This window comes from Grammomys surdaster, unplaced genomic scaffold, assembly GCF_004785775.1.
Source record: "Grammomys surdaster isolate TR1022 unplaced genomic scaffold, NIH_TR_1.0 126076, whole genome shotgun sequence".
Taxonomy (NCBI): Eukaryota; Metazoa; Chordata; class Mammalia; order Rodentia; family Muridae; genus Grammomys; species Grammomys surdaster.
The window spans coordinates 6,905,692-6,929,223 of record NW_021620885.1 but is presented as its reverse complement, the minus strand read 5'-3'; the positions used below and the strand labels follow the sequence as shown (position 1 = coordinate 6,929,223).

Sequence of the window (23,532 nt, the reverse complement as noted above, 5' to 3'; positions counted from 1 at the left end):
GCTTCACAGAGTCAAAGGGTTTCTGTGCTTTGAACCTAAGTGCGTGTATAAGCTGAAATTGTTGGTGAGTACAACGGGGATTACAGTGCAATGAAAGTGTTTGGATTGCTCAGTGCAGGATCCCTGAAGCATCTTTCTTGTTTTCTTCCTGAGACTCAAGGTATACTGATTTATAACCATACTGATCAACCGTGGGCAGTAATAAAAGTCTTACATGCTATTAATAAAAACCAATCTTTATTCCTTAAACGAAGCTCTGCTTTGCTCATTGGAGGCTAAGACGTGTTTGTGACTAAATTCTACATCTTCAAGTCTTTCAGATGAATATGGTAAAGGAGTTATTTAAAATGTTTTAATCTCAATTTTATTACACGGTGCATATTGAGCCAAATACTTTAAGCATTATTTAGAGTACCATGAGCAATATCAACCTCACTACTCTTTTGTAATTTTCATGTTACGTACCTTGAAATTATTTGTTACACCAGAATAAATAATTTGGTGATGGTATTCATTTCAGTGAGATAAGAGTTCTCCAGAGGGGCTTGGACTAAGATTTAATAGAGAAATTTCTGATAAGTTTAGAATTTGCAGTTTAAAATATTTTCCATGCTCACTTTATTCATTAAGTAACGTCTGTAGCATAATCAAAGCTAATGCATTTGTTTGCAAGAAAGAAGAAGGTGTTAAAATGTCATAAGCGTGTTATTTTTTGCATATCATTTGTTTTGTTTGAAGATTGGACCAGCAGGATGGCTCAGTGTGTAAAAGGGTTTGCCTCTGCAGAACCCGATGATCGGAGTTTGAGTCCCTGAGCTCACATGGTAGAATTAGAGAACAGACTCCTAAACATTTTTCTCTGACCTTCATATGCGGCTATGGAGTTTGTGTGTGTGTGTGTGTATGTATGTGTTAACACACACATAACCACAAAGAAACACACACAATACACACATAGTCACAAACACACACACACTGAAACACATGCGCACAAACACACACACACAAACACTGATATACAGACACACAGACAAATACACACAGAGATACTTAAAGTTTGCAAATTGCAATCTTGTCAGTGGTAAAAGAGAAATGGAAAGTTGTTTAGAATTAATTAGTAATCAGCTTAACTTGATTACTTTAGGACTATGGGCTATGTTAGACAGTTAATCAGTGCTAACATACCATCTCAGATTCACTGAGGTCTGGTCAGTCTCATAAGAATAGCACTTTTGGTAGCACAATTGCATTTTCCAAGTGAAATTACATCCAGAACTTTTATCCTGCACTGTGCATAAAATAATCAAGACACAGGCCATGAAAGAAGCACAATCTATGAAGGAGGTTAGCAGCTCCTCCCCCAAAGCCACATTCCTGTAGTATTAAAAAAAATGCAAACTTGATCATAAGACAGTTTTCCCCAGAAGAGAGAGAAGCCAAGACCATTTTATGAGCACTCTAATTGCAAGTTTGTACACAGGGTTACTAAAAATTTCTTTGAATGGTTAAATGGCTTTATATTAAATTTAATATAAGTGTGAACTGCTAGCAAGAGAGACAAACAAGGGCAGGTGGTAGAGATTCTTATTTTAGCTTTATTTCCAAGTGAAGGAGTTAGTCTACTTATTTGGTGTTGTAAATTTATACTAAGAGGAATGAGTTAAAATTCCCAGCGAGGAAAAAGAAATTAAAAAGTATCTAATAGTTAAATTCTTAATGAGGAAAATGAAGATCTTTCTTTTTTCTTTCTTTCTTTTTTTTTTTTTTCCTTTTTTCAAGACAGGGTTTCTCTGTGTAGCCCTGGCTGTCCTGGAACTCACTCTGTAGACCAGGCTGGCCTCGAACTCAGAAATCCGCCTGTCTCTGCCTCCCAAGTGCTGGGATTAAAGGCGTGCACCATCACTGCCCGGCTAATGAAGATCTTTCTAAATTCTTCTTCTTCTTCTTTTTTTTTAATCTTTCTAAATTCTAAATGATGAAAGAAACTTTGCAGAGAAAATACATATTGTCATAAAAGTCTTGTGGAACATAAGATCATCTGGCAGTAATATTGGTTTATTTATTTATTTATTTATTTATTCACTATACATCCCAATTGCAGCCCCCCTCCCATCTCTTTTCCCATTTTATTCCTCCCCTTTTTCTCAGAGAAGGGGAAGCCCTTCTTGGGTACCACCCTGTCCTGGGACATCTAGTCCCAGCAGGACTAAGCATCTCTTCTCCCACTGAGGCCCAACTAGACAATCCAGGTAGAGGAAGGGGATCCAATAGCAGGCAGCAGAGCCACAGACAGCCCCCTTCAATTGTTAGGGGACAGACAAGCTGCACACTGGCTACAAATATGTGTGTGTGTTGAGGGGGCTAAGTCCAGCCCTTACATGCTCTTTGGTTCATGATTTCCCTGTGAGCCCCCATGGGCCTAGGTTAGTAGACCCTGTAGGTCTTCCAGTGGTGTCCTTGACCTCTCTGGCTCACTCAATTCTATCTCCAACTGTTCCGCAAAACTCTCCGAGATGTTTGGTTATGGGTCTGCATCTGTTTCCATCAGCTGTTGGATGAAGCCTCTTGGTGGTGCATGCCTGTAGTCCCAGCTACTCAGGAGGCTGAGACAGGAGGTTAACTTCAGTCCAGGAGTTCTGGGCTGTAGTGTGCTATGCTGATCAGATGTCCTCACTAAATTTAGCATCACTATGGGGACCTCATAGGAGTGGGGAACCACTAGGTTACCTAAGGGACATGTGAATCAGCCCAGGCCAGAAACATTGGTTTATTTTAGGAAGATCTAATTAGCAATAATTTATCCCAAACACCATGGTCAGAGTATTTTGCTCTGACCCCAAACAGCATGTCAGAATAAAATCGACATAAAATCAATTAGGAATTGAAACTGTCATTAAAAATGTAATGTCTTTACATAATTTTTTTTCTTGAGCTCAGGTTAACGTTTTGGATAATTAATATAAGACACAAATGACCAGCTGTTGTATGAAGCCTCTTGGTGCATGCCTGTAGTCCCAGCTACTCAGGAGGCTGAGACAGGAGGATAGCTTCAGTCCAGGAGTTCTAAGTAATATTAAATATGAAATGAAGAAACATTCCATGAACATAGAGGGAGTCATTTTTATGTTTAATTTTGTAATAGAAACCAGGCAGTATAAGAATTCTAAACAAGGTCTACAGCTTAGAAATGAAACTGACCCTTCCCGCATTCAGAGTGAATTTCAATTAAGCCAAGAAGCCTTGCTTGTCATCTGCATTTTGCTTGCTTTCCAAATGCACAATTTATTTGGAATAACCAAATTAGGACATGGATAATGCCTCTTCAAATGAAAATGTGATGTCTTTCTTAGCATAAATAACAACGGCTTAAATACATTGTGTAGGCTACTTTTCTTAATGTCTCCATCTTATTTGTTAAGAGTTAAGTTACAAACTGCTTTTGGATAGCTTCACACATAACATTCGAGCCATTTTTCCTTGGCTATTTTCCTTGTCAAACAAACATTTCAGATCAGCAAATATTAAAATAGACACTCTTCCAATTCTGAAATATACACATACATACAATCATACATACATATAATCAGCTTACCTGGGTAAAGCCTTCAGGAATTGCTCAGCCCTGAGAGAAACATTGATAAAATGCAAATACGAAGTTTGAAAGGCAAGAAGATAAAGTAGGATTTGGGTGGCTCCTCTTGTTCTATTTTGGTTTTATCTGGGTTTTCTAGGTCCCAAATCTGATTAGCATATTTAATCTTATGCAATGTCAGGAATGGTTTACCTTTCCTTAATCAGTCTATTATTAGCCTTCTTAATTGTTCCTAATAACTTATTTTTAACCACATTATTGGCATACAATGATGCATTGTGGGCTTTTATGGTTTAGAATTTTGATAGGGGGTGAATGAGAAACACAGGCATGGTGTTCACATGGTCAATAGGAAGAAATTCACCTACACCAAAATAAAAATGTAAATCATGTAATTCATTGCTCTTTTGAGTGAGTTAATTAATAAGAGATTGGCATAACTTTATGTTGCTGTTCTGGATGGAAGCGGCCTTACGAGTTAGAGCTGATGGAGAATTTGATTTGCAAGGCTAGACCTGAAATCCACATTTCCACATTTGCTGATATAGAATTTTTGAGATTTAGAAAGATACGACATAGTTTGGAATTTTTAAATGCATAAAACATTATTTCTATTTGTACTGTAATATTAGAGAAGAGAAGGGGGAAGAGAATTGGAAGAGGAGATAGATTCTTCGGAGGCAGCTTAACTTTCAAACACTAACACTTCAGCAGCCCTCAAATTGCTTGTCATGGTAAAAAAAAAAAAAAAAATCAGTAGGAAGCTCTGGGTCCTAGACTGGCTATAAAACAGAGGGCCAAACTGCTGACAATTAATACAGTGGGTGGTGGTTCCCTCCTGGTCCAAAGCTAAGGAAAGCTGAAGAGTGAGCCCAGGTAACAAGTGAGGCTAATCACCTCCTGTCAAATACCCATCTTGAGTTTGGGGCTGCACACCACAGCCTTTAATTGGAGGCATGTTAAAGCTAACAGTAGTAGGATGTGGCTAATTATTTCTCTGTTGGCTGGGAGTTTGGTTCCTCTAAACGATACACTCCTAACCTCTGGGCCTCTCTCCAGACCCTTGATTTAGGTAAGATTAAAGGATGAGATTGATTCCCTAGAAGATATCTTTGTTTGTATGATAAAGAATGGATTTAGAATAAAACTGAATGTAGTGGAAGGTGATGTAGAAACTAGTTGAATTGTGGGAATGGATGGTAGCTGTGAATGAAGAGCAATAGGGAAGAATGAAGAAAGGGGAGGAAGAGGAGAGGGAGGAGGGAAAGAAAGAACAGAGGAAGAAGGAAGTGTGGTTGTGGAGGAAAGGTAGGTATTGCTATTCAAGCATTAAGAAGAAAAGGGTGTAGTGCTGCTAGGTATTTATGTAAAGAAGTGATAAGCCATGATGCCCAAACTTCCATGTTGGACAAGTCTATTGACAAGGGATTCGGAAACAGGAATCTGCTGGGAGGAAAGGTGACATAAAGATAAAGCATTTGGGAGGCTCAGTGACGCTTGAAGTGGTGTGTTTGATGTTGAAGACAAGTTACATAAAGTAAAACAGTAGAGCTGGGCGGTGGTGGTGCGTGCCTTTAATCCCAGCACTTGGGAGGCAGAGGCAGGCAGATTTCTGAGTTCGAGGCCAGCCTGGTCTACCGAGTGAGTTCCAGGACAGCCCAGGGTACACAGAGAAACCCTGTCTCGAAAAAAAAAAAAAAAGTAAAACAGTAGAAATATATAGTAACAGAGGTAAAAGACCAAATCCTGAAAAGGACTGAGACTGAAAGTGAAAGTGCTTTGTTCTCTGCTAAGCACTAACACCTACCCAGATTTGGGATAGAACACTTTGCCTCAAGCTCTGATTCACCTATTTGTAAGCAATGTGCCTTTAAGAATGATATCCTCTGATTAGATGATTGTAAATTTGTGATAATAATACAACAAGCATTTCATAAGGTAGCTGTGAGATCCAAGCTCCAAAGCCACGAAAGGAGGAGAGTCACAGGAGGAAGAAGATGCAGAAATCGTGAGGAAATGATAGACACTTTATTCACTTGGGTTGTGGATTAGTATGACAAACTGAATGATATGTACAAAACAAATTAAGGGTCTCACTGGAAGTGAATACTAGATACCATTACAACCATGGTAACTTCAAGGTTTCCAGATGTATTTTCTTATCACTGGACAGCAGTTTCCTACTGGCTTCACATTTATAGTTACCCTTCCAACAGAACCCTTATCTATGAAGCAGAGGGTGTGGCAGTGGTCAGGACCAATCAAGCCCAAGAGGTTTTGTAGGAATTTCAGGTCTTAAGAATCTCAGGTTCCCAGGTAAACTCAACAATTAACTGCCCCAGGACACATCATGGGAGAAGCACATTCCAAAGACTAACACATTCCAGAGGAAGGGCCCTAGATAAGAGGCAATCAGGAAGCTGGGCCCTTATTGTAATGCACCTGTGCAAACAGAAGCCTCTTAGCTAACACTCATTGTTATAAAGATAATGTGATAATCTGAGTTACCTAGAAACTGGGCCTGGGAATGGTCGTTGATGTCAACCTTTGTGGTTACTGTTTAAAGAGATGATTGTAGAATTGCCCTCGTAAACTCTGTGGAAATGGTATAAAAACTGCTCTTAGCTTTGGCTCGGGGTTCCTCCTCTTGCTTGTGTGTGAGAGAACCCCAGTGAGAACTGGGTATTATCAATACACCTCATGCTTTTGTAGCAAACCCCCTGTCCGTGAGTGTTTCTGTGGGAGGGCAACCCACGGTTTGGATCTTAGAGTCCAACAGTTTCAATTTGAACATGTCTTTGGGGCACTTTTTTAAAATGATGTTAATACTATTAAAACAAAACAAAACCAAATGCAAACAAAAAAAAAAAACAAAAAAAAAAGATATCACAAACACCCCACCCAAAACTGGACCAACCAGAATCCCAGAATCTTTGAACCTATTCTACAAATTCGAGGAAACTTAACTAAGACACACACTAACATAAAGCTGTGGTGTAAATGACATTTAAAATCACTATTATCTTCACTAACAGAGACGCCATCAGCTCTTTGCCACTTGAGTAAATAAATATTTATAAGGTGCTGTAAGCCAGGAGAATGTCATACTTCTCCAATAGACTACATTTTCAGGCAAGAGTGAAATAGGCAGGTTCTTTAAAACATCATCAACAGCAACACCCCCCCCCCCAATCACTACATTTGATGAGTAGTCCTTTCTCTTCTGTAATACAGGTAAGAGTGCTATTTTCAGTTTGTACTCTTGGGTGGAAAGTCATCCTGAAATTGAAGCCACTTCACAGTCTAAGCGGTTAGAAGAAAGTTAATCCATCAGGACTGAGAGAGTGAGTTGGACAAGTATAGTTCCCTTGAGCAAACAGGGAAAGCCAGGACAGTTTTTTTCTTCCTTCAGCTGAAGTTTCTCTATCCAGCTTCTAGTTAGAAGAAAAAAGAAACCCATTAGCAGATAGACTATTTTTGTTGTGGTGGTTGTTCGGTTCTTTTTTTTTTTTTTTTTTTTACTTAAAGTTTATGATAAAATTTCATAGCTACCTCCACTATTCTGGGGAGCATTACTATCATGGGTATTATGAAAAAGAGAAATGCCTATTGATGGTTGCTTCAGGTTTGCTAAACAATAAAAAACTGTGAAATATTGTCAGGAAGGACTAGGAAAAGTCACAGTGCTACTTTTACCAATGGATAGCTGTATGTGGATTGCCAAGGATCAGCCTCAGGTTGGGTGTCTTGAGGAAGGGATGTTAGGGAGTGACTCCAGTCAGTGATGGGTGCAAGCTGATAGCTCTGTGTTCTGTTAGAAATAGCTCTCTGCTTGCCTGAGATAACTCTTTCTTGCAGAACTAACTCCAGTCTTTATTTTGCATAAGCTACTTCCTTAGGAATTACTTAGCAGTTCAATCACTTACCCCAGACTGTTTTGATTATTCCACAAATCAACATTTTATGACCTTAGCCCCTTGACTCTAAAGACAGAGATACAATGGCCAAAAGCTCCCAGTTCTGTTGCTTTGGAGCTGGAAAATGGCCCCATTGTTCTAGTACATTATCACTAGCCTTCTGTTTTCCAACTCCTTCCCTGCCTAAAATTGGCTGTCCTGGCACTTTCTCCAAACCATGTTTCTGCTCCTGAATGCTGGGATTAAAAGTGTGTGCCACCATGCCTAGACTTTTCTTTACCTAGAACATGCTCTGTTCCAGGCTAGCCTTGAACTCAGAAATCTGCTTGCCTTTGTTCCCTGGGATTAAGGGATTACCACTATTCATGGGATTAAGCTTTTCATGGCTACTATTCCTGAAGATCCAGATCAAAAGCCTGTGTTTTCCAGCCTCAAGATCTGGATCACAAGTATGCCCTCCATTTCTGGATTGTAGTTCATTCCAGTTAAACAACAAGTCCAAACTATTCCTTGCAACTGTAAACACAAATAAGCTTAGCTCAGTGGGATTTTGCCCTGAGATCACTATTCCCTAAATCTCTTTATCTCCTTCCTTAATATCTTTCTGACAAAGCTGGCTCATTCACACAGCTGCCACTGTGTTTTCAGGTCCATGAAGCCCCTCATACAATTCATATTTCATCCTTCTATTTTTGCATAGTTGAGAAATCCTATAAAGGACAGTTCTTACAATGATTTATATATTCTTCAACTCATGTTTTCAAAGATTTTCCCCATAGCCTTAAGGGCTTTCTGAAGAACACTGCGTTGACCATTTTGCTGAGGAACATCAGACACATTCTTGCTTCCTGGAATCGTTTTGTTTCTGATTATCATGGAGTAGGGAAACAATCTGAGATAAACTTGGCAGGGAGAGTATTCCCCAAAGGAGGAACATAAAATAAAATGTATACACTGTTAAACAAACAAGCTGTATGCCTACAGCAAAGGTCAGCACTGGAGAAGACCCACGCCACGTTAGCTTTGCTCCAGGGGCAGAAACTCTGTCATAATGTCCCTTCCTTGACCATGCTGAGCCTGGCAGTGGATATCCCTTCAATGAAACAGAATAAGCCACCCCCATGCTGGTTTACTTCCCATGTCTCGATGCTGATTTTGCAGCTGAAAATACATGCTTTCCAAAAAGAATTTAGGTTGATGATTATTACACAATTCCCCATGCATCTTTGACAATTTTTATTTAAATAACAATAAAGAATTATTTGGAAATCTGCTATCTATGACAAAATTCTGCACAAAATTTAATCAACATTTTAGCATAGATGGGGAGAGGGCCGGGAGTCCTCACTTCCTTCTGAGAGACTATTGGCAGTTGATGTCTGCTTGGGGTTGGGGGTCGGTGGGTAGGGTCAGGTGTGTGTGTATGTCATTTTCTTCAGTGATATAGTCACTAACATGTTGACCATCTTCCAGTAAATAACCTCACATTCAAGATCACGCAAGCAAACTGATGGCTTACACACAAAATAGGATAAAAGAAGAATTGTTACAAGATGAGGGAGGGGGATGGAAGAGAGAAAGAGGGATGGGAAATAGTTATAATGCATTACATACATCCATGTATGAAACCATAATAAGAATGCAAAACAAAACCAAACAATATTTTCTTTTGTAAGCTGTTTGATTTCTATCCTAGTATTTGGAGAAGGGAGAGAACAAAGAATGGTATAGAAGAGGTCAGGTTGCTTTTGGTATTTATTTTCACACTTACGTTCTGCAGTCCTTGCCTATTCGACAACTTTGGGAAAACACAGGCATTTGCCAACATTACACACAACCTTTCCTCCACAAAGCAGCCCTAGCTTTCATAGTCCCTTGTGGCATCAAAGCTTGTCCTTCCTCCTTCTGTCTTGTGGTCTCACATTTTCCCAGTCTGTTTTCTCTTTACCCACATCTCTCTCTATATCTTTGATAGGCTGACTAATTTCCACAACATTGTATGTTTTTAGTGCTATGAATGTACGTGTATGTTATTGTGAATTGAATCATGTGATCTGTGAGTATTCTATCTTTGAGCAATATCCTTACCTTGTTTCTTATTTCTTATTTTAGATAGGATCTCACTAAGTTGTTCAGTGTGGTTTCAAAGTCATTTTGTAGTCAGGAAGGTCTTGAATTTATAATCCTCCAGCCTTCAGCCTGATTATCACCAATTACAGGCTTGCTTTGGCAGGTCAGGCTGTGAGCTTTCAATTCATAACAAACTATAAACAAGTGAATATCTCAAAGTGCAAATATTGACCATAGTAGACATGTAATTAAGGTAGATTGTGCTACATATATAGTGTTAAATCTGAAGACTTTATTCACAACATAAGCTCACACAAGTCCATTTGTTGACACATTTTACCTCAAACTATAAAACTTAAGATTTAAAATAGACAATTAAAAAAATGCTCTGATTTAAACCCAGTACCTTGGAGGCATTACACAAGTAAATTACCACTGGGCTACATTCATGCACCAAATCAAAATTTTAATTCTTTTACCAGATACGTTGGAGCCCACCTGTAATCAAAGAACTATATAGGTTGGTCTATAGTGAGATTGCAGCCAGCGAGCGAGCAAGCGAGCGCGCGCGAGAGAGACAGAGAATTTTCTTATGAACATCATTAATAAGCAGATGATATTGACTACACTATAAACTTGTGTCAAAAAATTCATTAAAACATTTTAAACACACACAATACACAAACAGAAAACATTTTAATGCATTGCTATATCGATTTCTATTGAATACTTGTGTGACACTTGCCCCTCCAGAACTGGTTAAGGTAGCAATCATTTATATTTACAATGTATCCTCACCTGTCCAATGTCAAAAATAGGAATGATTATTAAAAACATTAAGGACATGGGAGTTTATAATACAATACAAAACTACTACTAAAAGCACATTTGGAGCAAAGATGAACTTCAGCTGATCATATTTCATAATACTCAAAATATATTCTTTTAAGATAATTATATAAGTCCAACTTACCATATATAGAAATGTCCTGTGTAGGTTTTGGTTTGGTCAAAGTTCTGATTTTAATAAGCCTTCATTAACTGCTAAGCAATGGTATTAATTAGTAAAGTAAATCCTCTAAGAAAGCTATATTATTTAGGTTAAATAACTTTTAAGTGTTATACTTAAATTTTGAATTAAAAACATTTGATAAGCTAAGGTCATTTTTCCTATCATCACTTCTTTTCACCTACTGTGTATGTGTATGCATATGAGTATGTGTGTGTGTGTGTGTGTGTGTGTGTGTGTGTGTGTGTGTGTAGGGTAGGCCAGAGACAGAAGTCAGGTGTGTTCTTCAATCATTCTATTTATGTGTCTGTGCCTTATGTAAATGTTCACGCAGATACCTACAGAGGCCAGAAGAGGGTGTTGGATCCCCTGAAGTTGTAGTTGCAGGTGGTTGTGGCCTGCCTGAGGGTCTTGGGAACTAAACTCTAGTCCTCCACAAAAACAGAAGGTGCTCTTGACCGTGGCTCCATCCCCAGCTTTCCACCTAGTGTTGTTTGAGACAAGGTCTGTTAGTCTACTTAGTGATCCAGCAGACTGGGTGGCCAGCAAGTTCCCAGGACACTCATGTCTCTGGCTTAGATTTGGATGTAATTAAACACAGTTTTGGAAACACTTGCACAGGATCTGAGCATAGCAAGCACCTTAATGACTGAGCCATTTTTCTGGATCTTTATTCTATAGACACTTTTAGTAATATAATAATCTATATTATAAAACTGTGAAATGCTGCAATAACTTTCTCTAGATCTTAGCAACCCCATTCTAAGGTGTACTACTTAAGGCTCTGAAGATATGATAAAAAAGGTCAATGCCAACATATTATATTTGGATATAATGAACACCAACATCAATTATTATATTTTTTCCAAAACAAAAGCATCCCTCATCACAAAACTAAATACAGCTAGTGCTTTATTTAATATGTAAATAGTCTTCATATTTAGTTTCTGACCTCTAGAAATTCCTTTCTAAAATGTTAACAGTCAGGTGAAAAATTGGAGAGCTGTTACGTGTCTTAATAACAACTTTAGGTAAAACAGAGAGATGTAATAGTTGGCTTGGGATTTAACTGCAGTGCCATATACAATGGTGTGCATCTGTTCTTTAGTTCTCTACCCATGAGTACAGGATTCTGAGATCAGTACTGGGTAAAGTGCTAAAATCATTCTCAATATTGGTCATATTACACTAGGAGCAACACTGCAACAGTATGACCACTAAACCAGACGGCCAGAAGAATAATTTGATGACTAAATACACACAGATGCTCAAAATTCATCAAATTACTTTGATGCATATCTTCAACAAGGATTCTGCTCTTTACAAGGAATGGATTAAGGGTTATCTCATTTCTGAAGCTCTTCACCCCAACATGGTATTTCTTGGTAGAAATACAGTTAGTTTTCTGAGATGAAATTGGGAAACAAAATAAAACTGTTCACTGGCTGCCTCCAAATTACGAAAATCTTAAAGCATCATTCCAGTTTATGAAACTATGAATTTTGTAGTTAATAATGGAAAGAGCACTTAAAAGTGTTCTTTTCATTATTCTTTTTGAAGCTCCCAAGTTTTATGTTACAAGATTCTAAAGATCTAAACATGTCTAATCTTTCTTGAGATATAAGTAGTGTTACAAATTAAGTAATACTCCAACAGAGGCTAGTATTTTTCATTTAGAGATTGGGGTTCATTCCGACCCAGTGTTTGATTAACTGATGTGCAATAGCTCGGCTCGGTGGCACAAAGAATGCTTGCTGCTTCCCTTTGGTAAGAACATCCATAACCTGAAACATAACATAATACAGCACGTTAGAGGGCCAGCAGCCAACACAGTATTTCCAGTTGCTTCACTGAATCATGGTTTCCATTTTTAAATGTTTCAGAAAGGCATATGAAAACAAGGCCATGAATAAAAGCGAAGTATATGGCCTGCATTTAGCTTCAAGTGAAAACAACCTTTTGGTTTGGGTTCCTTTTCCTACAATCCTGAAGCAACAATTTGATATTTTGTGAATATAAGATAAAATTAATTTCATATGGACAAAGCCATAAATGGTTCTCCATTTTAATATATATGTGTCTATTTTTTTCTATAAATATTTTTTTTGGCTAAAAAACCAGTTCAATAATGCATTTTTATTACTTAGAGCTGTTATTTTCCAAAAGAACTTATGAATATATATTGGGACATATATTTATGCATTTAGTGACATCTATGTCTTTCTTGCCTTTCAGTTTCTTTCTTTCTTTCTTTCTTTCTTTCTTTCTTTCTTTCTTTCTTTCTCTCTCTCTCTCTCTCTCTTTCTTTATAATATATATCACATATATTACAAAGAATATATATTATATATTACATACATATAACAATATATATATATTACAAAGAAAGAAAGATACATACATATGTACATACGTATGTATGTCTCAATCCAGGATGGCCTAGGACTCACTATGTATTGCCCTCAGACTCTTGGTAACTCATGTGCTTCAGTACTATCATTCAAAATACACAAAAACTTCAAAACCTCCAAGCATTTTACTGACTTTTTTGAAAGCTATTGGCCGTAACATAAAGGTTTGAGATTACTATTTGTGATGTCTGAACTAATGTGAAGACTTTAAGCTCACTGAAAGGGATTAGCATTCATTCATCAGCAGGTCCAGCATGTGAAATCTGAAATGGTACGGCATCATCATTCTAGGAGAATCTCACGGAATGAGTCAGGGGACACATCAACAATGTCCATTTTCTATACAGAATGGAATTATCAGTTACATCCATTCATAATGAGAGGGCTGCAGCCGTTTGTTCGACTTGCTGGAAATATGCTTCCATGCTGCATGCCCAAACCAATACTATCATGGAACAATCAATACAACGAGGAAATTAAATTGAACTTTACCTGTTCTCTAGTGAACCATCGGGCATCCTCTATTTCATTCTTGTCAACTTTAATTTCTGTAGACACTGCCACAGCTAAGCAACCAATCATTAACGAGGAGGGCATTGGCCATGGCTGACAAGAGACATACTGAACATGGCCAACTTTGACTCCACTTTCTTCTTCCACCTCTCTCCGCACAGCATCTTCTATTGTTTCCCCTAATCAGATGAGGCACAAGAACAAGTGGCATCAGCATGACTTGGGCACAGTTCAAACATTTTGAAACCACTTGAAAGATCCCCCATTCACTGAATGTTCGTTCTATAATGGAAGTGAAGAAAAGTATTATGTCTGCAAGTATGTGGCCACAAATCGTGGATCAAAATGCCTTAAGCAGGTTTCATTTCTTAAAAGCAACCATTTGGCAGTTCCATAAAAGAAGTAATTACAAATTCTGCGACTATCATGTAACACTGATTAAATATTATTAAACATTTTATTATCTCATGCGTCACTATTCCTATGGCATTATTTCATGAGTTTATAAATGACTAGTTTTTCCCTCCATTAAAAATCTGTTTTACTGTGAGATAGGGTCTTATGTAGCTTATGGTGGCTTTGAACTTGCTATATAGCCGAGGCTATCCTTCATCCCCTGCCTCTAGTACCTCCACTTCCCAAGTATTGGGGTTACAGACATAGCATGCACTATGACATCCAGCTTTCATTAAAAGGTTGAAACCCAAATCACAGTGAAGTATTTGTAAGCATTGTTTTATTTGTGAATGAATGTTCTGAGTTTGTTGGAACTCCAAATAACAAAATGACTTTAAGTAAAATGTATTTGGGTGTTTAGAAATTTTAAAATTTATATCAGTACTTAACGAGAGATATTTTTAAATACAGCATTTATTTTAAACAGCTTGATGCATCCCCTATACACAAGTTCTTGTGCTTACTCTAAGAAGTGCACAGTGAAGAGAAGTCACAGAGGAGTGGAAGAGACTTGACTGAGTCCAATAACAGGATATGCCTACAGTCATGTTAACTAGGCTAAAACAATGAAGCAAACTAGGACACTAACATCTACAACAGAAAGAGGAGGAACACGGATGTGTAGTGGACATTTCACAATAGTGCTCCGTCAGAAGAGCAATGGGAGCTCACGCAGACACACCTGATTTCTTACCTCTTTAAACACAAAATACAAAATCTGAAAACTGAAACCCCATGCTAGGCCTAGTGGCACTTGCCTATAATCGCAGTACTTGGGCAGCCAAGGCACAAGGATCGCCAAAAGTTGGAAGCTCATCTAGAAACTCATTCAAATACCAAAGGGTGACAATTCCAGTATGGTAAAGCTATGGAATTATGTAGCGCTCATGTGCTGCTGGTGGTGATGTGAGTTAGGAGGAACACCTCAGAGAGGCACTTGCACCATTTAGTACAGTTTGATCTGTGAATATATGCAGTGATAAGTCTCTCTACCTCAAATAACTCTTGGAAATGTTCCTAAGGAGATGAACAATAATACTCACTAGACTTTTATTTTCAATAGCCAAAATTCTGAAATGAATTAAAAATCCATAAAAGAACACAGGACTATATATTAGGAAATTCAAGGGAAATACAACTTAGTAGTTTTAAAATGGCTTATACTTTAAACTTCTTCTTTCACACAGTGTTTTAATTCCTCTGCCACAATTGTTCCAAGATCCTCCCAGTCTCTGTACCTATCCAACTTCATGTTTTTTTTCCTTCAAAGAAACAAAACAATAACAAAATCCAAACAGAGAGGAGGAAGAAGCAGAAGAGAATGATGATGATGATAGTTAGTAATAATACCAATAAAACAAAACAAAGCACAAAAATCCACTGAGTTCATTTTGTGTTGGCCAACTACTCCTGGGAACGGGATTTATCCTGAAAAGGGATTGATATAGTCAGTAACACTCCACTGGAGAAAACTAATTTCCTCTTTCACAGAAGGCATCAATTGCTAATCGCTTCTTCTTTAAAGGTGGTGCTTCGTGTCCACCTCCCCTTCTCAGTAGGACATGGTGACTAGGAGCAAGGACTAAGAAGTGACTCTCTAGGCTTGAATCCCTTCTCTATCACCAGTGATTTGGGGCAAGGTATGCAGTCCTTGTGCCACAGTGCCCTCACCTGTCAAGGTGATGTATCAGTACCCACTTTAGAAGGCCGTAAAAGGATCACATGATTTAACACAGACAAGCTTCCAACTGAGGGCCAGGTGAAATATGTTTAGTATTATCATTACCTGGCAGTGCAGATTAGCATTGCATGTTGAGATTGAACATTACTGATCCAGACATGTTCATTCATCTGTTCTGGGATACCTACTAAAATCCTATTGCATGTCAAGTATTGGCTCTAACTGACTTATAAAAAATGGATAAAAGAGATCATCTTATCTCCAAGAACTGACATACTGCAAAGTCAATAATCTAGACATATGTACTAGAAGGTGGTGTTACTCATTAGGTAGGATGCCTGGGATTGTGAATGCAAGGATGGAGCCTAATGACTGTCTATGGGATAATCATATAATCCTTAGAGAGGGTGACACTTATGTCTAGACAGAAGAGAAGTGTAAGCTACCCGATGGCTTGGTAAAAAGCAGTGTATAATAAAGCAAATACTAAATTTCAAATAAACAAACAACCTTACTTCTAAAAATCTGAAAGTGATACAATGCTTAAATTACATGATTAAAGTACGATTTAAAATCCTTTGAGATCGGCAACATGGTTTAGCAGGTAGACACTTGTCATCAGGCGTGATGGCTTAAGTCGGGGACTCACATGGTTTAAGGAGAAAACTAACAAATTATTCTCTGATTTCAACAGTGCACATCTTTGTACATACGTATATACACACGAAAAAAGAATGCAGTATAAAATTAAATTATTTTTTCTGCTTTACAGCATGGTACTTACTGAATTATATATCTCACATGCTATCTTCTAAAATTCTAAAAATCAGTCAGTATAGGCTTACCAGGCTCAATAAATCCAGCAAGACAAGTAAACATGCCCGGGGGGAATCTCTTCTGCCTGCCTAAAAGACACTTGGTTCCATCTGGATGGATAACCTGCATGATTACGACTGGATCTGTTTAAAAAAGAAAACAACAGACACACAAGTAACAGTAAATATAATTCGACTCACAATAAGATAATAGGCAGGTATATGTCTTACAAGAACAAGACTCCTGTTTATACAACAGTCCTCCTTTCTGCTCTGATGTGCTTTATAAACATCTGAGAAATTGCATAGACGATCTTCAGCCAGTGAAAGGACGATGAGTTTTGCCATCCTTACTTCACTCTTAGCAACATTTACCCTGTGCTTAGGGTGTCCTGGGCACGAGTGTGTGTAGATGATATACGGATATTGAAAATGGAAGTTTACTAAATAATACACTGTTTCCCCCTTTTATCCCAATCTTCAAGAAATGGTTTTAAAAGTGAGTGTGGGTCTTCAGTTGAGTTTGAATCACTGAAGTAATAATCCTTAGGTATCAGTTCATCTCTCCAGAAGTTATCAACCTGGGAACTCCTCCTCAGGAGACCAGGAGCGAGAGCAAGGGACTCAGTCATCAAGTACCCCACTCCTCCCTGGTGACCTTGACAGGGACAGCTGAATCAGTCTACTTCTCTCATGGCTTTAAGGGCCAGATTATGGGATTTCTACAGTTAGAGAAGAAACACAGCTGTAACTAGGAGGAAAGGGGTGTAGAGGACAGGAGCCCAGATGAAAAACTAGCTGCAGATGCCACAGCTGGGTAATGTCTCCAGCAGGCACTGAATCACTGGAGACTTCATTACTGCTGCATAAGAGGAGTAAAACTGACTAGCTTTGAAATGCTGCAGAGGCAGGCCTATGGTTAAGAGTGCTTGAGGCTTCCAGAGGACCAGGTATCCACATCGGGCACTTCTCAGTGAATGGTGAATGCGGCTCAATGGTATGACACCCTCTTCTGGTCATACATAACACCTGCACACACGTATTCACATCTGTATGCACATACATATTTATACATATATGCAAACATACACACACAAACACACACAAAGAAAGAAAAGCCTTACCAACTCTTGGGTAAGATGTGTTGTGGACGCCAAGGAGACTAGGGCAGTTCTCTTGTACACACACTCTTTTGTAGCCACCTTCCTCAATTTTTGTTGCACTGCCACAGGTTGGGCAGAACTTGTATCGGCTATGCCATGCAAGCACTGATCTTGCTTGAGCTACGACCCCTTTAGAAGGAAGGACACAAAGTTTTATTTCTATGAGAAGCTGGGGTAAGATGCAGATACAGTGTTTTAAAGCAACAGCAAGCACATGCATTGTTTTCTGAATCACTGCTTGCTCAGTGGCTTTAGTATTTATCTTTATGAAGTATCATTATCATTCAGTTTTATACTTTTGGTTTTAACCACTTCATTGTAATAGTTACACGGATAAAAATACTTCACAGCTAGATTAGTGTAGCCAGTCAAACACAATATTTTTCCTTTCAATTTAACTTTCTACCTGACAAGTGAGAATCAGAGGTAATTTTCATTTGAATAGGACGGATGTATCAATAGATCAGGCTTCTGCTATTGGCACTTAAGATCTGTATATACATGATATGAATATACAGTGAGTTTACAAATACAACTTTATAACAGAGATCATGAAATCTTAAGTTGGGCTGCAGGTGTAGCTGAGTGGTAGAATACTCTTTTAGTGTTTGTGAGTCCTGAGATTTTTTTGTAGCTATGAAAAACAAGAAAAGAAAAACAAAAATAACCCCCCACAATGATCCATTTTTCTTTACATTTGTGATATTAGACTTGGACTTCGAGAAATATCACTTGGAAACCACAGGGAGCTGTCTCCATCTTCCTTGGTGTATTAAGCCACTGCTCGTACCACCACTGTGGGACATAACTGGTTCTTACTTAGTCCCTGCACATAACGTATAGCATATGCACATAGCACATAATGTATAGCATATAGCTCATAGCATATAGCACTTAGCACATAGCATATAGCATTTATTTGTAGTTAACTCCATTAAGCATGCCCAACAGAATTTATCTTAGGATATCTACACTCTGGTTCAAACTCTTATATTGATTCTTCCGGGTCATTATGAGCTGACAGAACCTGTACAATCAAGGTCACTAGACTAGGAACATTTCAGAGGCCTAGAGAGCTTACTTTCCTTAAAATATAATGTAACAACACTTAAAGTGGGAATAGTGAATAAAAATTATGTCACTGATATTTAAAGAATCACAGGTATCATTAACTCTGTGCCTGTTACCTTAGACTAATTAACCTAATTTATACTGTAGAATTTACCATCTTCAGAATCTATATACGAAAATATGTATTTAGTATTTGATATACACCATACACCATAATATATACATATATATAGAGAAGTAGAAGGTTATATACTAAAGTAGTTATTACTATTTCCTCACTAGTAAAATAAGAAAAAAAGAAGCAGTGCGCTCATTTAGAACTTATAAAGCTATACATATGGATCTAAATGCAACTTTTGTTATCTCAGTCTATTGTTTCCTCCCCTTTCTCTGTCTCTGCTCTTACTTTAATCTGCCCACCAGCCACGGTTCTACCACGCTACCTCTGTAGTCCCTAACACTGTCCCTTACTCTCTATTTTCATTACCACCATTCTAGCCTGCTGCCTCTCTCCTAAGCCACTGCAGTAACTAACCCACTCCTAATAAGGCTCCTGACTGCCACTCTACCTGTATACCTACAAGTCATGCTGTATGAAGTAGCCAGCATTAACTTTTTCTTTAACATACAGACACAGATACACACACATCAAAAAATCTCTAGTTATTTTCTTCAAACCTTTTCTTTCTTTCTTTCTTTCTTTCTTTCTTTCTTTCTTTCTTTCTTTCTTTCTTTCTTCCTTCCTTCCTTCCTTCCTTCCTTCCTTCCTTCCTTCCTTCCTTCCTTCCTTTCTCTCTTCCCTTCCCTCTTTCTCTCTTTCTTTTTTCCTTCCTTCATTCCTTTCCTTCCTTTCTTCCCCTTCCTTTCTTCCCCTTCCTTCCTTCCCCTTCCTTCCTTCCTTCCTTCCTTCCTTCCTTCCTTCCTTCCTTCCTTCCTTCCTTCCTTCCTTCCTTCCTTCCTTCCTCTTTTTAAAGATGATATTTAAAAGCCCAACAACAGAAAACAGAACAGCCGCGGTCTTTGACGTCATGCTCAAAGCACAGTAAGGACTCAAACATTATTCACAGAAGTATCAAATGAGACAACCATACATAAACATTATCTCCAAGGAAACTAACTGTGGCTCACCGAAACTGCTGCCAGGACTACACCAGCGCCCTAGAGTAAAGCCCTGAGGGGGTTCTTACATTTCCAGCTCACTGGCACGTGCCACCCAGATGCTACACAAGCCCACAGCTCTAAACTTGTTACCTACACAGGCAAGCATATTCATTCAGTCATTTCTCACCAGCCTCTTTTTCTTTCAACTGCAGAAGAGCTGGCATTGGCGGGTGGAGAAAATAACAATTTTCATGTCTTTGCTTAAACTCCTCAGCAGCACCAGGTTCTATACCGAGGGCAAACCACGCAACCAAACCATCCTCCTCTTCCTCTGGGGCTCCTCCGGCATGATTGTGTGAGCCTTTCTTCATTTCAAGCTCAACTCCAAGGAACACCAAGGTGATCTTCTCAGGCTGAGCCAAATAGCGCTTTATATCTGCGTAGTTCAGCTGGCAAAGCCTTACTTCCGGCTGCTGCGAGCTTTCTTTATTACCACCTAGGGTAACCAGGGGGTTCAAGTCTGAGAAAAGGATATAAACTGTGGCAGGGTGGCTCTCTTTAGCTTGCAGCCAGTCAGAATTATTTCTTTTGTCACTCTTCCGGTCCAGAAGTGTTCTGCTAAAATAATTTTCACACTCGTCCACTTCATTGGTTAGGAACCAGGGCTTCTTTCCACCTTTTGCATTAGCTAACAAGTTAGCTATATGCCTATAACCCCAAAATACAGCAATATCCAGGGCAGTTTGCCTCGATTTATTGACAAGTGACCTGTCACATCTAGACAGAAACGGGGAGAAAAAATAAAGTAAGTAAAATGTTTCTCTTGTATTTATTGTAATAAAATACACACATAGCCCCATTATTTAACGTTTTTTTTTTCTTTTTTGTCACTTGGTTCATAGTTCATTACTGAAGGTTAAAAGAATCTTGTAACAATTATAAGAAATAAAAGATTAATCATGGTATACCTTTAAATAAGATGAAAAAGTATCTCTATGTGCCATAAAGAAATGCAAACATTCTATACCATGGTATAATGAGACACATACTTTTTATTTAAAAGAGGGGATTTAAACTCTCCCTAGGCATTGTTTTAAACAAAGTACAAAGGTTTAATGTCTCAAATAAGAAAGTTGTCTCTTAAATGTAGCTTGGAGTTACAGAGCTTGCCTGAAATGCACAAGGTCTTGGGTTTAATCCCTAACACTGACAAAAAAAAAAAAAAGTTGCTTTAGTGAGAAATTAGGCCACTTTTCATATAATAAACTGGGCAGTGAGCTATTTCCTAGCTCATTGATATAAATATGTCTACAGGAAAATGTGTAAGGACACAATACCAGAAATTAAAGAAGAAACATTTTTTAGGTGGTACAGGCCTAAGATGTTTACCCTTTGTCCAGCAGAATCTGGACGACGTCAGGATGCCCGTTCCTGGCAGCATACATTAAAGCCGTCCATCCATTTTCACAAGCCTCATTGAGAAGAGATGGAGAATGACTGAGTATTCCTGCTAACTTTGCGACATTTCCTTCTGCAGCTGAGCTGTGGAGTTCAGAAATCATTTCCCTTTTGGGATTTCTTTTAACAGAAGACATTTCTTCCTTAAAAAAAAAAAAAGAGTGAGAAAAACCTTATTCACAATTGCTTTTTGCATGAATGGATGAACATTATTTAAATGCTGATCTCAGAAAGACAGTACGTTTCCAAACCAATACACCTGTCAAAAGATAACTTGTAGTCAACTGCTATTCAAGTACAGAAGGGGACAGGGCTGGGGCACGGAAGGGATAGGGTTAAAGCAGACAGAACTAGAGGCAGATGCTTATGAAAATGATAAGTAGTACTCTGATTCTATACAATGCTGTAGATGTCATCCCTCAAAGAAATTATGGCTCCATAATTATTCAAGAGCTTTTAAAGCTTCACAGAAAAATAATGTACTGGTTAACCTTACATAATTAATTTTCGATCCATATGGTACTGAGTTTTGTTTGTCTAGGTCAGGATTTATTTGAACTCATGGGTAATTCCTGACTCAGCACCTTTCTTGACATTATCATTGTCTGGTGGCATGGCTATCCTTATCATGAATTAGATGACAAGGCATTTCTGTATCTACTGTTGGATGAAGGTTCTGTTGGCCTCTCCATTGTCCTTGAAGCAGTTCTAAAACTTACTTATGTTTTCTGACTTGTTATGCTGTTAGGTTGTAAACAAAGCAAAGCCATGTTTCTTAATGTATGCTATGTAGTCCCTAATTCTGTTAAAAAAAAAAAAAGATACAGGTAACAATAGTTCCTGTTTCAAGAGTTAACTTCAAAATATTCTTCCCTCTCAGTACTGCATGTTCTACCCAGAGCCTTGTCTCTTGGATTTTGAAACAGCAATGTGGCTAGTCAAGTTCACAGCCTAGTCTGCACAAAGTAGAGGAGAACAACAGGTCCAGGATTAACTTTCAAATTTGGCATGTGCTTTCCTATTTGTGTCTTTTGTTTACCAATAATTTAAAACTGCTTCAGGCAATGGAAGAAACCCGCTGAAAAATCTGTTCACCAGTGAAGTTAGGAGTAACCTCTATGTATCTCCATTTCCTTTCATTTGGTGTATTTTACTTATTTTCCAACTTTTGTCATATTGAAATCTTAAAATTCTTTAAAATACTGTAGTCCCCGTTGCGATATTCCAGGACTTTATTTAGAAGCACTGCTAAGTGTCTTCCTAACTCCTTTTCTCTTAAATTACTTTCGCAAACTTCGGTTATAGTTTCTCCAGCGAGGTTTGCTTTTAACACCACACTGTTCCCTGTTCAGAGGTCACGGTTTCAGAGGTCATGGTCACTCCCTCGCTGCTCTCACAGTCTCACAGATCACCCTAGGTGACTTCAGCATTGCACATCCAAACATGCTGTGTCATACACTACCCCCAAGGCAATACATATGCATAAAACATTCTCTGCACCACAAGGTGGTATTAGCTTTCTCAATACTTCTATGACTCCTTCCAAGGATGCTCAGAAGACATGACCCGTGGCAGCACTACCTGCTAATCATTTATTGGCAGGTTCTGTGGAAGGTGGAGTGGGAAGGTAGTATAAAGGTTTCCGAGGCTATTCGGAGAGGTCAATCAGAAGAGATTTGGATTTTAAAGGAACTATATTTTAACCAAAACAACATCCAGTTTTACTAATGAGTAACTTCATGCCCAAGAGCTGCCCAGCATGGATCCAGCAGCTTACAACAAGGCCTGATAGTGGACCAGTCAATTAAACCACCCACCATCGATTTATATATTCCACTCGCTGGGGCTGTGGAGACCGATTTAACCTCTTACGTGCATCCCACGCAAGCACGATCTCCCCCAACGACCAAATGCCTTGAATAGTTATTTTTCTTCTATTGTACGACTCCTTCTTTCAAGGAGGGGACACATCCGAAGTAATTTGTTTTACCCCATCCAAAACTTGGCTGGGAATTTTAGTAGCCACCTGCCGGCAGGCAGCTTCAGGTCGTAGTTTCCCTCTTTGCGCCCTCTCTAGCCCGCGCCAGGCTACACCACAAGCCCGCTAGGGACGTCCTCGTCCTCTAACGTCACGGGGCTTACTAAAACTACTAACCCAAGGGTGAGCAGGGAGACCGCGACCACGAAGTAAAACTCCGCCGCAAACTCAGTTGTCAGTTTTCCCGGTGCTGGAGGGAACCTTCCGGACTTCCGGCGGAGGGCCACTGTCCTCGCA

General features: G+C 38.7%; 2 protein-coding genes across 3 annotated transcripts in view; both read right to left on the bottom strand.

Moving 5' to 3' along the window:
* LOC114611047 overlaps positions 1-3,672 on the bottom strand; it is a 124,762-nt gene extending 121,090 nt beyond the window's left edge. Inside the window, exon 1 of the mRNA XM_028755708.1 lies at positions 3,593-3,672. The gene's annotated coding sequence lies outside the window, so the exon portion shown is untranslated. The remainder of the gene's footprint in view (positions 1-3,592) is intronic.
* A 6,179-nt stretch (positions 3,673-9,851) lies between these two features.
* Positions 9,852-23,502, bottom strand: Nudt12 (nudix hydrolase 12). 2 transcript variants are annotated; one of them, XM_028755690.1, is made up of 7 exons: positions 23,413-23,502; positions 21,189-21,400; positions 19,987-20,576; positions 17,589-17,756; positions 16,495-16,608; positions 13,492-13,691; positions 9,852-12,372 (listed from the first exon to the last, which is right to left on the bottom strand). In XM_028755690.1, the coding sequence occupies exons 2-7, from the start codon at positions 21,392-21,394 to the stop codon at positions 12,262-12,264; spliced, it is 1,389 nt and encodes a 462-aa protein (XP_028611523.1). In that variant the 5' UTR covers positions 21,395-21,400; positions 23,413-23,502; the 3' UTR covers positions 9,852-12,261. The 2 variants fall into 2 exon arrangements, with proteins under 2 accessions (XP_028611523.1, XP_028611524.1); XM_028755691.1 differs by having other exon boundaries at positions 21,189-21,396; positions 23,413-23,460.
* Positions 23,503-23,532: the final 30 nt, after the last annotated feature.